The sequence below is a fragment of the Mustela putorius genome, unplaced genomic scaffold (assembly GCF_011764305.1).
Source record: "Mustela putorius furo isolate JIRA1106 unplaced genomic scaffold, ASM1176430v1.1 tig00000698_pilon_pilon_pilon, whole genome shotgun sequence".
In the NCBI taxonomy this organism is placed as follows: Eukaryota; Metazoa; Chordata; class Mammalia; order Carnivora; family Mustelidae; genus Mustela; species Mustela putorius.
In genome coordinates, this window is record NW_025421449.1 from 361,397 (window position 1) to 378,730 (window position 17,334).

The window sequence follows — 17,334 nt, forward strand, 5'->3', positions numbered from 1 at the left end:
AATAAATATTAAATATAGTCATTATTTTAAATACTCTTACATTCTAACTACTTATGTTTAGCATTTGTGCTTCAATGAGGTGAATAGTTTTTTTTAATTTAATTTTATTTTTTCAGTGTTCCAACATTCATTGTTTATTCACACGACACATAAAAACAGTTTTTTTCAATAATATGTCGTGAACAGTCCTGGGATCGAAAAGGAGCTCAAATAATGGCCAAAATAAAAAAAACAAAAAAAATGGCCAAAATTTTTATTTTTAATATCCTATGTATTCTATAATAGACATAGAATGCAAATTTTTATTTAAAAAAATATTTGCAGTCCTCTTTTATTGATAACATAACTGAGATACTTATTTCATACATTTAAATTATCTTGAGATTTGATAACAATATTTAGCTACAATGTAGCCCAGAAATGAAAATATACAAAATAGTTTTAAGAACACATGTATTTCTACTTGTGGGTACACTTACAAATCATACAAAGATACATATTCATTTTTAAATAAAGACTTTGAAAATGAAACCAGTTCATCTAATTTTTACCAAGTTATGACAAAAAATCTTTTATGCAAACTAAAAGCAGAAATAACACTTTCAACTTAGTTTTCTAATACATCAATTAGATGGTAACTAGACTTATTGTGATGATTATTTTGCAGTAAATACAAATATTGAATCATTACATTGTGTACCTGAAACTAATATATTGCTATATGTCAATTTTACCTCAATAGAAAAATTATAAAGTTAGAACAATTAAAAGTTTGCATTGATCAAAAAGAATCACATCAATTCTACAAATCACTACTTCTGAGGACAGAACCATAATTGTTCCCTTCTCATTATTGTCATGCTTACAATAAAAGATAAAAGGTAATCAAAACACAGTAAATGGAACTCTTATATTTTAAACCATTTTAACATAAAGAATAGTAATTAAATCATGTCTTACATTTCTACTTAAGGTTATATTGCACTAAAATTATTTTACATGGAAGAACTAGTTGATGTATCATGACAAAATACCTTACATTCTTTGACATACACATCTTATATTAATGGATATTTCACAGTCCACTTAAATAAATTTTCTAGTGTATAACAAATCACCTAACAAAAACAAATTTATAATGCTAATCTGTTTTGAGAGCAAAGATATTCAGTATTTATTATTACTGCCTTTGGGAAATACATTGACTTTTAGAAACAAATTTAAGTCAGTCATAGTACCTAGTACCTAGTAATAACATTTGAGCAATACCTGAAAATTCTTCATTTATTGTTGAGTTTCTTCAAGGCTAATTTTTAAATACAACATTTATTTTATTTAAAAACAAAGAGAAAAGTGTCAGTCCCTTTATGCAGTGGAGCAGAATTATGAGAAAAGAGATAATGAGAATAATCTTCAATGCTGGCATCTAAACTACATATTTGTAAGTTTTTTTTTTTAATTTTCTTATTTTTAGTAATCTCGACACACATAGTGGGGTTCAAACTTATGATCCCGAGATTAAGAGTCACATGCTTTTCTGGGTGGGCCAGCCAAGCACCAACGCCTCAAGCTATGTTTTACATAACTTAAAAATTCAGTTTTCACCATTCTGCTGCAATATAACCAAGCCTATTTATTATAATCATAATAAATAATCGTAGAGTCTTTGAAAATCATGATTATAATTAAAACTTGGAATTAAAGCATGATAAAGCTAATGGCAACCTCTTAAATCCCATTTTAAGTTAGTTCTACTTCCAAGTAACACTTTAAAATAGATTCAAATAACCTAACTGATTAGCCAGCATCAGCTTAGGAATTTTTTTCAATGTTCTAAGGTATAACATTTGGCATCAAAAAGCACAGTAAGCACTTCTGATTTGTGACGAATAAAAAAAAAAATCAAGTACTAAAAAACCAGTGGTTCCTGTGACAAGGCAAATATCCCCCTTCAAGTAATATTCCTCCGAAAATTAAAGTAACATTTTGTTTCTCCCTCTGAGATTTCATTAAGAAAAAGAAAACGTGATTTTCATTAGTTGAGGTGAAAAAACTGCTTCATAAGTTCATATGTTGTGAAAGCCACTGCTTGAGAGGGAACACAGCGAATGTAATTAAGAGATAAACCACGATATAATCCTTTTCGAATTCCATGGTGTCCATAGACATACTTCATAGTCTCCCACATGGTACTGAAAGATAATGATTAAATGACAAAACCATTATACCCACTCATGAAGAGACAATTTCAGGAACCATAATAGCATTTTTTAAAAAGATTTTATTTATTTGATAGAGAGATACAGCATGAGCGGGATCAGAGGGACAAGCAGACTCCCTGCTGAGTGCCATGCCTGGATGGATACAGGGCCCAATTCCAGGACCCTGACATCATGACCTGAGCAAAGTCAGATGCTTATCCAACTGAGCCACCCAGGCGCCAACCCTCTCATAACAGCATTTTTTTAATTTGATACAGAGAGAGATCACAAGCAGGTAGAGAGGCAGGCAGAGAAAGAGGGGGAACCAGGCTCCCTCCTGAGCAGAGAGCCCTATGCAAGGCTCTACCCTAGGACCCTGAGATCATGATCTGAAGCAAAGGCAGAGGCTTAACCTCCTAGTCACCCAGGCACCCCATAACAGCATTTTTAAAAGAAACCAAAATGCCATATTAAATAGCTTTTGGAAGGCAAGTATAAAAACAAGCTGAAAATAATATAATAAAAAATTTTTAACGGGCGCCTGGGTGGCTCAGTGGGTATAAAGCCTCTGCCTTCGGCTCAGATCCGGGATCGAGCCCCGCATCAGGCTCTCTGCTCAGCAGGGAGCCTGCTTCCCCCTTCCCGCCACCTTCCTCTCTGCCTACTTATGATCTCTCTGTCAAATAAATAAATAAAATCTTTAAAAAACAAGCAAACAAACAAAAACCCCACCAAGCTAAAAATTCACAATAAAGCAGCAATTCATTCCAAACAAGTACAAGCATTATATATAGAACTGCCAGGCTCATTAGTTCAATCTAATTTGTTTGGACTATGTCTGTAATATTTACTGGCAACACTATCTCATAATAATATCTGGACAACTAGTAAGACCATAGTCCTATTTCCCTACTCACTTTAAACATTACATTTCCTAAAGAAAATGAACAATGACAGAGAACTTACAGGCACTTTTCAAATTCTGGAAGAACAGTTCCTAACTGCATTCGCCGACGAGTTACATCAAATGGGTAGCTAGAAGAAAAAGGCAGGACTTAAAAATGATTTTTAGTGTTCTACTCAACAATTATTGACTACAAAGCCCTATATATTATTTCCCTAGAAAAGAATGTGTTCCTATGTTTTTTTTGTTTCAGGAGTCCGTATATAAGTCCATAAGGTTTTGCTTTTGCTATGTGGTTCCATTGGTTTAGATGATTCTTTTCTCTCAGCATTACAATACAGTGTTCTATTTATTCCTCAAGGCCAAATTAAATGCTACTTTCTGAAGATTCAAATTGGGTATTTTTCATTGCTGGAAGCTAAGACACAGTTTGTCAACTTTGGCACTATGAACATTTTAGGCTGGGTAATTCTTAATTGTGCGGGGTCTGTCCTGTGCTGCAAGTGCAACCCTGGCCTCTGCCGACTACATGCCAGCTATGACCGTCAAAATGTCTCCAGTCATTAATAAATGTCCACTGGGGGCAAAATCACCCCCAGATGAGAACCACTATTCTATGAGCATTCAGCAAGTCCCCCAGTATACAGTAGACCAACAAAAATTTTTCCTTAAGGACAAAAACCAACAACACACATATTGCATTTAGAAGACAGAGAAAATGCTATGTAAAAAAAAAAAAAAAAACCTGAAATGAAATTTATAAAAGTAATTTCTTATAGGAGTGGGACCACAAGTGATTTTTTAAAATTACTTTTATTTTGCTAATATTGACCACTCGTGTTAGGTCCTATGCCGAACAATTTATGTAAATTATCTCATTGTATCTTCACAACTACGTGAAATAGGTACTATTATCCCAACATTAGTCAATTGAATCTTAAAGACATTCTCCAGTGTGACAAAGCTGTTTTCTACTTTCCTATTCAAAGATTTCCATGGTACGCACTGTATACCTAAATGATATGTAACAAAAATAATATACATTTATATACAATTCTATTTTCAATGAAATGTTATAATTGAAAAGAAACTATGTTTTTTAATTGAACAGTTTAAAAAATAACATTACCAGTCACTGAAGCTCCATATGTATTTCAATAGCATCTCCAGGAATTATTTTTTTAAAGGGGATAATAAGAGGAAGAAACTTTATGAGAATTAAGGGACAAAAACCTCAACCTGAAGGATTCAGGAATTGGTTAGTAGAAAGGAGAGAATGGAAGAAGACCAAGTGCAGGGAGTAGAACAAGGGAAATAACGGAAAGAAAGAAAAGGCACATTAGACAATGCTCTACAGTAAAAAATAAGACAGAGTGATAACTAGGAATGTGAAAATTGACTTCAAGATATTACCAGGGCTAGAAGATTAATAGTTATCAGTAATGAATAAGAAAGTTAGAAGCTGAAGATTGTCACCAAGAGGAAGAGAAGAAAGTACAACCTGGACTATGGAGTTTGCACTGATGGCAGAAGTCCAAGGAGAAACATCCAAGAGCTTGCTAGAGAAGTAATGGAGAGTCAGTAACAAAGACTTAAATAGAATTTGTTATCTGTGCAGAAGTGACCACTGAAACCATAAATATAGATGAGCTATTCTAGGTGTCTATGGGAAGAGCAGAGGACTAAAGTCAGGCTGGGCCTTAACAAATCAGCATGAATAGGTAGCAAGATGAGGATATGAATGAAGAAAATAACAGAGAGGTTACTGTTACAAAAACCCAGAACTAGAACAACTGAAAGGAAGCAAAAGAACCGAAAGGGAGCCTTCGGATTTGGTAAGAGTCAATAGGTACAGAATACAGTTTAAGAAAAGAAGTGGGAAAGAAAGGACAAATTTTAAGAATCTAAATTGGAAGTGAGTAGTAAAGAAAAAAGGCAGTAAAAATAAGAAGAGAATCAGGGAGCTGGAGGTTTTCTGAAAATGAGCAAGGTTCCACAGTCAGGTTTATAAAAGTAAATCATACACCTTTTCTTCTTGACCTTCAACCTCGTACGATTAGCTTCCACACAAAGGTACACTGAATCTACTTTTGCAAAGGTGATCTTTTCATTGTAAAATCTAATAAACACCTTACATTTTGGTACTTATTTTACTATGATTTTTCCTTACCATTGGATACTTTTTTTTTTTAAGATTTTATTTATTTATTTGACAGAGAGAGAGAAATCACAAGTAGGCAGAAAGGCAGGCGGGGGGGGGGGGGGGTAGCAGGCTCCCCGCTGAGCAGAGTCATGACCCAAGCTGAAGGCAGAGGCTTAACCCACTGAGCCACCCAGGAGCCCAGATACCCTTTTTTGTCTTTGTGACACTACTTCCTCTTTTTCACGATACTCCTCAAGTCACAGAAAGCTTTTCTTCTTGTTCCTGAAAAGTTCCTGCTTCCTAGTGTGCCAGCCTCTTTGATCTCATCTAATCAATCTCTCTTGGGCTGGGAAATTCTTAGAAATCACCTTCCCAATTACAGTATAGTAATACCTTTGTCTGTATTCCCACTACAACTTCTATTAAGATATAATTCTATTGTATTGCCACTGTCTTAAGAATATAGGGTTTTTGAAGCAATAACTTTGTTTTGCCTTCAGCAAAAGTCCTAAAGTCTAGTACACTGCCTGGCACAAAAGAACCCTTCAAGATTTAGTGCAAGAGAAGTGTCTCCTTACACACACACACACAGAACTCAGATTTCAGAAACTCATAAAGGCAAATTCATGGGTGCCTGGGTGGCTCAGTGGGTTAAGCCACTGCCTTCGGCTCAGGTCATGATCTCAGGGTCCTGGGATCAAGTCCCGCATCAGACTCTCTGCTCAGCAGGGAGCCTGCTTCCTCCTCTCTCTCTCTGCCTGCCTCTCTGCCTACTTGTGATCCCTCTCTTTGTCAAATAAATAAGTAAAATCTTTAAAAAAAAAAAAAAGGCAAATTCATAAGAAAATATGTATGATGACCATACTTAATAATTCTATCTTGCTTTTTTTTTTTTAATTTTTCCTTTTTTTTTTTTTTAAGATTTTATTTATTTATCAGAGAGAGGGCGAGAGAGCAAGCACAGACAGACAGAATGGCAGGCAGAGGCAGAGGGAGAAGCAGGCTCCCTGCAGAGCAAGGAGCCCGATGTGGGACTCGATCCCAGGACGCTGGGATCATGACCTGAGCCGAAGGCAGCTGCTTAACCAACTGAGCCACCCAGGCGTCCCTCTATCTTGCTTTTTTAATCTTTCCTTCATTAAAAAAATTTTTTTTAAGGATTTTATTTAATTTTTTATTTTTAAGTAATCTCTACACCCAATGTGGAACTCGAACTTACAAGTCCAAGATCAAGAATCACACGCTATATGGACTGAACCATCCAAGTGCCCCTCTTTCTTTCTTTTAAATGAATGCACAGCAATCTGGATGGGTTCAAATTAACTTGGTCAATTTGGCACCTTATTATTTACAACATGCTTAAAGTGCTACATCTGGAAAAATGTATTAGATTACAGCTTATATTTTGCAAGGGATCCTGTGTTTAAATTATCTATTAGAAAAAATAAAATGATTAACTAATGCTGAAAATCAAGACTGAAACTGCGATTAGACTGAATTAAGATGATGAAGAAACTTACGATATTGTCTGTGCTATTGCTCCAGCAACACCACCACAAAGTAAGTTTATGTGGGTTTTCAAAACTAAGACATTAGGATTGTCTGTTGAAGGTCTGCCAAGAAGGGTAGGAGCATGGGAAAGCCCAACACTCTTTAAGGTACCAAAAGTAAAAAATGAAACACCTGAAAAACAAAATATAGATTCACCATGATGCTTAATATTACATGAGTCATAAAAAGACACTATTCTTCATAATAAACAATTAAGGAACAAACTATACATTTCCTGATTTCTGATGTTTGGGTTATTCTATAAGAAAAAGGTTTAATTAACATTTATAAATAACCTAAAGATGACAAAATAACCACCTATAAAAAGTATAGCCGTGGTTTTCATACACTAATATATACTTCAGTTTATTGAATAAAGGCAGTAGTTGGTTATAAATGCCACTTTATTAATAGAATTAAATAGTTCCCAAGGTTTCACATGGGTGAAAGTTAAAATTCATGACTAATAATTACAAGTAAATATGACAACTTATATAAATATTAACAATGATGGTGATAAGATAAAAAAAACTTCAGGAGTGACAAAGAATTGTTATTTTAACTCAGCATCTAATTTTGTCTTCAGGGCAGAGTTGTAACCATGAAAGAAATGTTCATATTGGATCACAAGACATGTGAAATCTAATAAATATTAATTTATCAATAACATGTACTTGGTGCTTGCTGAACATTTACATGATTTTATAATAGACCCATTAAAGTCTATATTAACAAAATCAAGAATGGAATTCAAGCAATTCTAATAATTTTTTTAACTTTTTTTTTAAAGATTTTATTTATTTATTTGACAGAGAGAGAGATCACAAATAGGCAGAGAGACAGACAGAGAGAGAGATGAGGAGAGGCAGGCTCCCTGCTGAGCAGAGAGCCCAATGTGGGACTCGATCCCAAGCCCCTGGGATCATGACCTGAGCCGAAGGCAGAGGCTTAACCCACTGAGCCACCCAGGCGCCCCCAAGCAATTCTAATAATTAAACATTACTCAAGATAACTTGATATCTACTAAGTTGTAAAATATATTTAAAATATTCTTGATGCTTAATAAATGAGCACTAACAAAAATTCAGTCTAGGTGAATACCTCAATATATACATTTATTCTTTATACAAAATTCTTATTACAGTATTTTGAACTGGTGATATATAATTTTAGAATATTCATATACTTTTATATTTGGGAAGTCTATTTTAAAGACAATCTAAAATCTGAAAAGGTTCATAATGAGGAAATTAATTGCAGGTTAAAAGTAAGTTAAAAAATTAGAAATATCTAAATGATGTGGAATAGTATTCAGTGAAATATGACAACTAATAAAAATGACATTTGTAAAGAATATTCAAACATATGAAAAATGTTTGGGAAATGGGGAAAAATGAAGAAACAAAATTATGTATATATATAATTAGGTTAAAAATATTTTAAAAACAAAAAACTTAGAGAAGAAAATAGAGCAAAAAATTATAAAGTTCTGCTTCCAACATAACAGCAATATAGGTACTCTGAATGACTATGTCATTGCTACTGGACTTCCAAAAAGGCTGAGAAGGTCTTTGAGAACCCCAGCACCACAGCCTTCCAAAAATATAAGCTGGAACCCACTAGGGAGTTGTGGGCCCATGAGAGAGGTGAAGTAACTCTAAATAATGAAGCCAATAGCAGAAAGCTATTGAGATGGATCTTGCCACTGGGTCTGCAGAAGATGGAATCACTGGGTCTGAAACTTGGGAGATTAAGATCAAGTAATGGACTCATAATTAAAGACCAACAACCATAGAAAGGGGCAAGTAAATTTATACAAAACAGTGGGTAAGAGTTCAGAAAATAAGCAAACAAGAAAGAAATTTTTAAAAACATAAAAAGAAAAGCCCACGGGTAGAAATCAAATAGCAGAGTATAGAAACAAGTACAAATTTTTAAAAATACCCAATTATATAATGATTGCAAAAGGAATACCTAAAACACGAAGACATGAAAAAGCAGCAAATAAAAAGCTGAAAATATACTAGGCAAATACTCATGGTTTTGTTTGAAAAGCAAAAGTGTATGGTTATGCTTTAAAAGAAAAAGCATACAGGGCGCCTCGGTGGCTCAGTGGGTTGAGCCTCTGCCTTTGGCTCAGGTCATGATCTCAGTCCCACATCGGGCTCTCTGCTCAGTGGAGAGCCTGCTTCCCCCTCTCTTTCTGCCTGCCTCTCTGCCTACTTGTGATTTCTCTCTCTCTGTGTCATACAAATAAATAAAATCTTTAAAAAAAAAAGCATAGAGCATATTTCAGAATACTGAAATACTGTAGATGAAATAAAATGGATTTGCTTTAAAACAATTTGGGATGAGAGTGGAGGGAGTATTTAGGGGCATAGGTGAAAAAAGATTGGTTAGTGAGTTGATCATTGTTGAAGGTAGGTGCTAGGTGCATGGTAGCTCAGTATACTATTATCTACTTTTGAACATTTTGAAAATTTCCACATTTTAAGTAAAAACAATGAATAAAATAAACTCATGGGATACAGCTGAAGTAGGATTTAGCAGGGGAAAGACTTTATTAGGGAAAAAAAACCCCAAAGGTTGAAAATAAATGAGGTAAGCATCCAGCTGAAGAATAAACCTAAGGAAGGAGATAATTAAGAAATGAGTAAGAATCAATGAAATGGAAAATAAAGGTAGACTAGAGAAGAAAACAAAAGCCAAAACTGATTCCTTGCAAAAATCTAATAAATGATTAAACAAATAAAAATGAAAAAAGGACAATAGAACAGATGTAAAAAAAAAATATGAAATAAGGGAAATCTTTAGTCAAAAAAAAAAAGGAAACTAATACAAAAGGGTCAAGTTCAAAATGGTAAAGAAAGGTACGAATTACCGAAAATGGTCCACAAAAGATAGAAAATCTGAATGGTTCTACAACCATTTAAGAAATTAGACCAGTATTTAAGAATCATCCACAATGAGGAGTGCCTGGGTGGCTCAGTGGGTTAAAGCCTCTGCTTTAGGTCATGATCTGAGGGTCCTGGGTTCAAGCCCCGCATTGGGCTCTCTGCTTAGCAGGGAGACTGCTTCCTCCTCCTATCTGCCTGTCTCTTTGCCTACTTGTGATCTCTGCCTATCAAAATAAATAAATAAAATATTTTTAAAAAATCATCCACAATAAAAACTTTCAAAAAACAGATAATTCTAATCATTTTATTAGAGATTATTCCTGAAGATGGAAAATGAGGAAATTCTCTTCAACTCATTTGTAAGACCTATATAATTTTGATACCCAAACCACAGAAGGATATTACAAAAAGAAAATTACAAGCTAATCTCATTTAGGAACACAGATGTAAAACTTCTAAGAACAATAAGCAAACTTAATTCAACAGGACATAAAAAGGTCATTTTTTCATAATCAATTTGGGTTGATCTTAGAACACCTATTATGACCATTCATCATATTAACAGATTAAAGGAAAAAACTGTATGACCACATTCGTAAATATAGGAAAGGATGTCTAATAAAATTCAACATCAATTCACATAAATTCTTACCAAAACTTCCTTTATGCCATATATGAACATTATGCTAAGTAAAGAAGTATTACAAACAGTCCCTTTAAAATCATTAAGGAGCTAAAATGCCCAGTAACTTCACTTCTGTTCACTGCTATACTGTAGGTCCTTAGCTGTTATAGTAAGCTAAGATAAACATAAATAAATAAGGAAATAAGGATTAAAATGGAAATAAGAAAAATGGTATTATTTGTACAGGATATGAATTTCCCACACAGAAACCCCAAAGCATCTATAAGTAATGTAGCAGCTGGCTATAATATCAATAAGTAGGATAATGGCTAGCTATAGGGTCAGATAAAATTAAATCAAACAACAAACTGAAATGCAATTTTCTAAAAGACACAACACAGCTTATATGGTATCTATAAATATATCTAACAAAAATGTGCAAGATCTGTATAAAATTTCATTCAAAATCCCAACAAGGGTTTTTGTGCCATATCAAAAACTAATTCTAAAAAGTGCATAGAATAAGAGAATATCTATAGTTCTTATTTTCCTTTAAAAAAAAAAAGGTTTCCCTCTCTCTCTCTGCCTCCCTCTCTGCCTGCTTGTGATCTCTCTCTGTCAAATAAATAAATAAAATCTTAAAAAAAAAAAAAAAAGAGAGAGAGAGAGAGAGAAAAGGGGCACTTGGGTGACTCAGTGGGTTGAAGCCTCTGCTTTCAGCTCAGATCATGGTCTCAGGGTCCTGGGATCGAGCCCCCCACTGGGCTCTTTGCTGGGCGGGGGGCCTGCTTCCCTCTCTCTCTCTGCCTCTCTCTCTGCCTGCTTATGATCTCTCTCTCTCTGTCAAATAAATAAATAAGACCTTAAAAAAAAAAAAAAAAGGTAAAGGGACTTGTTCTACCAAATATAAAGATTCATAAAATTGCACCTATTATGTTCAGAAGTACCACCACTGCAGATCACTGGGGAAAGGAGGGGCTATTTAATAAATGGTCCTCGATCAAATGATTATCCTCAAGGAAGAAAAAAATAAATCCAGAGTGAATAAGGACTTGAATACAAAATGCTAAAATTTAAAAATCATTCTTAAAAAAGAATAAGAGAGGGACGCCTGAGTGGCTCGGTTGGTTAAGCAGCTGCCTTCAGCTCGGGTCATGATCCCAGCGTCCTGGGATCGAGTCCCACATCGGGCTCTTTGCTCCGCAGGGAGCCTGCTTCTCCCTCTGACTCTGCCTTCCACTCTGTCTGCCTATGCTCGCTCTCGCTCACTCTCTCTCTGACAAATAAATAAATAAAATCTTTAAAAAAAAAAAAGAATAAGAGATCAAGATTCTGGCAAATTTGAAAATACCTGCATATGGAGCCATTCCTAATATAGTGGGCATCAGACCTCTGTAAAATCCAAGGAAACCTCCTTCCTTTTGAATGAAGAAAAATTAGAAGGAAGATTACATTGTGCTTAGTATGAAAACATCAAAAAACAAAAGCATACATTCCAATGAAAAAATTATTTTGGAACCCCACCCCGAAACATAGATGTGTCACAATTATTAATATCTATAACCATAAACAAAAGAGTTTAGGTAACATTCAAATTATCAGTGGAGCTTGAGACTCTTGTTCTTGGGGTCAAGAGTTCAAGCCCCATGTTGAACATGGAGCTTACATAAAAAAGAGGGGGGCACAATATAGGTGAGAAAAGTAAATGTGAAATACCTTTGCATAAATCATTTTGAATGCATGAATAATTCCTGTGTAAGTGTGTTCCCCTTTCACCTGGAATGCTAGGCGTACTCTCACCATGTCAAGAGGGTAAGTACAGATAACTGCTGTCATACCTGAAAAAAAAGTAGAAACTTAAATGTAAAATCATCTATATGTATCTTCCTATCATTAGGAGTGCTCTCGAATTATAGCAATGTTGAAAACCCAATACAATAAATATTACTGATAGAATATCATCAGCTGAAAAACAGCATTGTAAGCAAAGGGTCAATCTGTAAAGTCTTTTCAAATTCTTCTCACTGTGAACTTTTATTATTAACACGAAAATAGTACTGTGAGAATTTTTAAAAATTCTATTTCTTGTCTATTCCCAGGTAAGATACCAGATAGAAGAAACCATCTCCTAGCACTAGGCAAGATATTTGACTTTTTATTTACTATCTCTGATCCTAAAATGAAGAGATGCTTTACTTATCAAAGGAATTATTTTTTTGTAAGATTTTATTTATTGAGAGAGTGAGCGCACGCACAGGGGCAGGGGGAAAGGGAAATGCAGAAGCAGACTCTGCACTGAGCAGGGAGCATGGCTCAATCCCAGGAAACTAGGATGATGACCTGAGCCAAAGGCAGACACTTAACCCACTGAGCGACCCAGGCGCCCCTTAGAATTCTTATAAAAACATTTTAAAGGCATTTTTTTTTAAAGATTTTATTTATTTATTTGACAGAGAGAAATCACAAGTAGATGGAGAGGCAGGCAGAGAGAGAGAGAGGGAAGCAGGCTCTCCGCTGAGCAGAGAGCCCGATGCGGGACTTGATCCCAGGACTCCGAGATCATGACCTGAGCCGAAGGCAGCGGCTTAACCCACTGAGCCACCCAGGCGCCCCTAAAGGCATTTTTTTTTAAACTTCAAAGCAGGATCATTATTTTCTTCTTAGTATTTTTGAAAATTTGTTGTTGATGAAACATAATAAAAATATAAATGCTCATAGTCCTAGAAAAATTTGTTTTAGGAATAAAAATCCAATAAGCAGATTTAGTATTAAGTTTTAAATTTTCATCAATAAATACAATTTTCAAATTGCATGAACTATCCAGGTGGGTTATTTTTTAAAATCTTTTTTTTTTTAAGATTTTATTTATTGGGGCGCCTGGGTGGCTCAGTGGGTTAAGCCACTGCCTTCGGCTCAGGTCATGATCTCAGGGTCCTGGGATCGAGTCCCGAATCGGGCTCTCTGCTCAGCAGGGAGCCTGCTTCCTTCTCTCTCTCTCTGCCTGCCTCTCAGTGTACCTGTAATTTCTCTCTGTCAAATAAATAAGTAAAATCTTAAAAAAAAAAAAAGATTTTATTTATTTACTTGTCAGAGAGAGAGAGAGAGCGAGCACATGCAGACAGAATGGCAGGAAGAGACAGAGAGAGAAGCAGGCTCCCTACTAAGTAAGGAGCCCGATGTGGGACTCGATCCCAGGAACGCTGGGATCATGACCTGAGCTGAAGGCAGCTGCTTAACCAACTGAGCCACCCAGGCGTACCAATTTTTTAATTAAATCATGTGTTTTTAAAATAAGTATTACTTTTTTAAAATTTTAATTCCAGTACAGTTAACGTAGTGTTAGTTTAGGGTATACAATAATAGTTTCAACAACTCTATACATTCTTAGGAGCTAGAGAATATTCTCTAGCTCTATGTATGTTGTTGCAAATGACAAGATTTCATTCTTTTTTTATGCCTAAAATAATATTCCAGTGTGTGTATGTATGTCTCACATCTTTTTTTTTTTTTTTAAAGATTTTATTTATTTATTTGACAGAGAGAAATCACAAGTAGATGGAGAGGCAGGCAGAGAGAGAGAGAGGGAAGCAGGCTCTCCGCTGAGCAGAGAGCCCGATTCGGGACTCGATCCCAGGACTCTGAGATCATGACCTGAGCGGAAGGCAGCGGCTTAACCCACTGAGCCATCCAGGCGCCCCTGTCTCACATCTTCTTTATCCATGCTTCTATTGATGAATACTTGGACTGCTTCCATAATTTGGCTTTTTTAAATAATGCTGCAATGATCATGAGAGTGCGTACATCCTTTGGAATTAATATTTTTGTATTCTTTGGGTAAATATGCAGTAGTGGAATTACTGGATCATATGGTAATTCTACTTCTAATTATTTGAGGAACTTCTATACTGTCTTCAACCAGTTTGTGTTCCCACCAACAGTGCACGAGGGTTCCTGTATCTCCATAGCCTTGCCGATACTGTTTCTTGAGTTGTTTTAGCCATTCTGGTCGAAGTGTGAGGTGATATCTCATTGTGGTTTTGATTTGCATTTCTCTGATGATGAGTGATGTTGAGGATCTTATGCGTCCATTGGCCATCTGCATATCTTCTTTGGAGAAATGTCTGTTCATGTCTTCTGTCCATTTTTTAATTGGATTATTTTTTTTTTTTTTTTTTATGTTGGGTTGTATCAGTTCTTTATATATTTTGGATACTAATGTTTTATTGGATATATCATTTGCAAATGTCTTCACCCATTCAGTAAGTTGTCTTTCAGTTTTTTGATAGTTTACTATGCAGAGCTTTTTAATTATTATTATTTTTTAAACTTTTTAAAAGATTTTATTTATTATTTGAGAGAGAGAGAGTGAGAGACAGCACGAGCAGAGTGAACAGCAGAGGGAGCAGCAGAGGGAGAAGGAGAAGCAGGCTCTCCACCAAGCAGGGAGCCCCATGCAAGGCTGGATCCTAGGACCCTGGGATCATGACCTAGGGGAAGGTAGATACTCAACCAATTGAGTCACCCAAGCGCCCGAATTTATGTGAAGTAATGTAATTTAATTTTAAATACGAGCAATACTTTAGATCAAAATTAGCCTAATGATGGTCAGAACAGGTTTGACTGTGGAAGAAAAAGCTGATTTATGATTAGTATATCTGTGGTATAGCTGTGACATTTTAATCCTTACATATTTAGTTTGCCCATACAATAAAGACTATGTGCCAAGCACACCACATCAGGTGCCTTACAAATACCACCTCTAATACATGCCAAACACCACCAATAATCCTACAAGGTAGAAGATGGATATTATTTTTTTTTAAGATTTTATTTATTTATTTGACAGACAGAGATCACAAGTAGGCAGAGAGGCAGGCAGAGGGGGGTGGGGGGAGCAGGCTCCCTGCTCAGCAGAGAGCCCCATTTGGGGCTCGATCCCAGGACCCTGGGATCATGACCTGAGCTGAAGGCAGAGGCTTTAACCCACTGAGCCACCCAGGCACCTGAAGATGGATATTATTATTACTGCTTTACAAATTCAGAATACTGAGGTTCAAATCAGTTAAGTAATTGACCAAATTCATAGTTTTCTGTATCAAAGAATAGGATTCAAAACAAAGTTTTCTGGCTCATCCCATGACATATGTTGCTTTCTTGTAATTTTGTTTTATTATTCAACATTTGCTTAGTGATTTTTAAACTTAATTTTTTATTTCAGAAATTCTAGTTGTCTTCTTACTTGCTTTAGGTGGCTTAACATGAAATAGCTGAATTTACAAAGTGGCAAATGATAAATTGGTAGAAAATGAGTGCATTCAGAAATCAGAAATGGAAAACAGGGCATTAGCTTAAAAGTTGCACAACCATGAGTCAGAAAAGTAATTGGCAAGAACTTAAGTCAGACTGAGGAATGGGCATAACCTAATTGTACGTCAGAGAATGGCAAAAAATAATACCAACGATTACTGGAATGCTAAACTTGTGATCTAGTTTCACAATATTTTAGCCATCTTTTTTTTTAAGATTTTTATTTATTTGACAGAGAGAGAGAGATCACAAATAGGCAGAGAGACAGGGAAGTAGGCTCCCTGCTGAGCAGAGAGCCCGATGCGGGACTCAATCCCAAGACCCTGAGATCATGATCTGAGCCAAAGGCACAGGCTTAACCCACTGAGCCACCCAGGCACCCCTATTTTAGCCATGTTTTCATATATTTCTTTTAAATTAAAAAGAAAAAAAATCAATCTAATCTTCCTAAAGAAAAACAAAACCTGTTAATATCTGTTAAGAAAAAACAACGAGCGTTGTGGGGGGCAGCACCTGGATGGCTCAGTTGGTTAAGCAGTTAAGCAGTTAAGCAGTTATTAAGCAATTAAATGTCTGCCTTCAGCTCAGGTCATGACCCAGGGCCCTCAGCTGGAGGCCCCTGTCAGGCTCTCTGCTCAGTGGGAATGTGGTTCTCCCTTTCTCTGCTGCTTGTACTGCTTGTACTTTCTGTCAAATAATAAATAAATTTAAAAACAAAAAAGAAAAACCCTTTAAAAAAAACAACATCAGGGGGTGCCTGGATGGCTCAGTTGGTTAAGTATCTGCCTTCAGCTCAGGTCATTATCCTAGCATCCTGGGATGGAGCCCCACATGGGGTTCTCTGCTCAGCAAGGCGTCTGCTTCTCCCTCTCTCCCTCTGCCCACTCATGCTTCCTTTTCTCTCTCCATCTCTGAAATAGCTAATAAAACTGGGGAGCCTGGGTGGCTCAGCCGGTTAAGCATCTGCCTTCAGCTCAGATCATGATCTCCGGGTCCTGGGATTGAGCCCTGCATCGGGGTCCCTGCTCAGCAGGGAGTCTGTGTATCCCTCTCTCTCTGGGGTTCCCCCTGCTTATGAGCTCTCTCTCTGTGTCAAATAAATAAAATCTTTAAAAATAATAATAAATAATAATAAAATATTTTTTAAAAAAGAAACAACAGGCCCAAAATGGAGTCACTTGCGCTAAGCTCATATCACCAGACCAACTCTTAATACTTAACCTAAATGCAATTTCAACCTTCTCCAGGAACGTGCCCACTCTTTCTTTATCTCTTCCCCGTTCTGGTTATAAAAGTCTTCCAGCCCACATTTCTACTTGCTAGATGGGATGCTGCCCAATGATGAGTTGCTGAAAAAGCCAACCTGATCTTCAAATTTTCTCAGTTGAATGTTGTTACACAGGGATATAAAAATCACCAAGTTTTGTTATTATTTTTTTAATAACTTAATAATTAATCATTAATAACTTAATGATTTCAATGTAATTTTAAGCCCTGGAATGTAAGCAGAGAATTCTTAATAATTTTGCACTCTGAAATCCTGAAAACTAATTAGTGACTTTAAATGTTTACTTATTTTTGGAATGAAAGGGAGGTAAGAAATATTCTTCTGATAATCATATTTTACCCTTCACTCTAAGTATAAAACTATGAAGCCCTCTACAGGGCTAGATGTAGACTTCTACAAATCCTAACTATGGAAAAAG

The 17,334-nt window shown here is 35.8% G+C and overlaps 1 protein-coding gene across 1 annotated transcript in view; it reads right to left on the reverse strand.

Annotated features, from left to right (window-relative positions):
• Window positions 1-436: 436 nt before the first annotated feature.
• The window catches only part of SLC25A16 (solute carrier family 25 member 16), a 49,850-nt gene continuing 32,952 nt past the window's right edge, over window positions 437-17,334 (reverse strand). The window contains exons 5-9 of the mRNA XM_045083583.1: window positions 12,038-12,159; window positions 11,673-11,739; window positions 6,769-6,931; window positions 3,168-3,236; window positions 437-2,192 (exon numbers count right to left, since the gene is read on the reverse strand). Of these exons, the coding sequence (XP_044939518.1) occupies window positions 2,036-2,192; window positions 3,168-3,236; window positions 6,769-6,931; window positions 11,673-11,739; window positions 12,038-12,159 (578 nt within the window). The 3' untranslated portion in view covers window positions 437-2,035. The remainder of the gene's footprint in view (window positions 2,193-3,167; window positions 3,237-6,768; window positions 6,932-11,672; window positions 11,740-12,037; window positions 12,160-17,334) is intronic.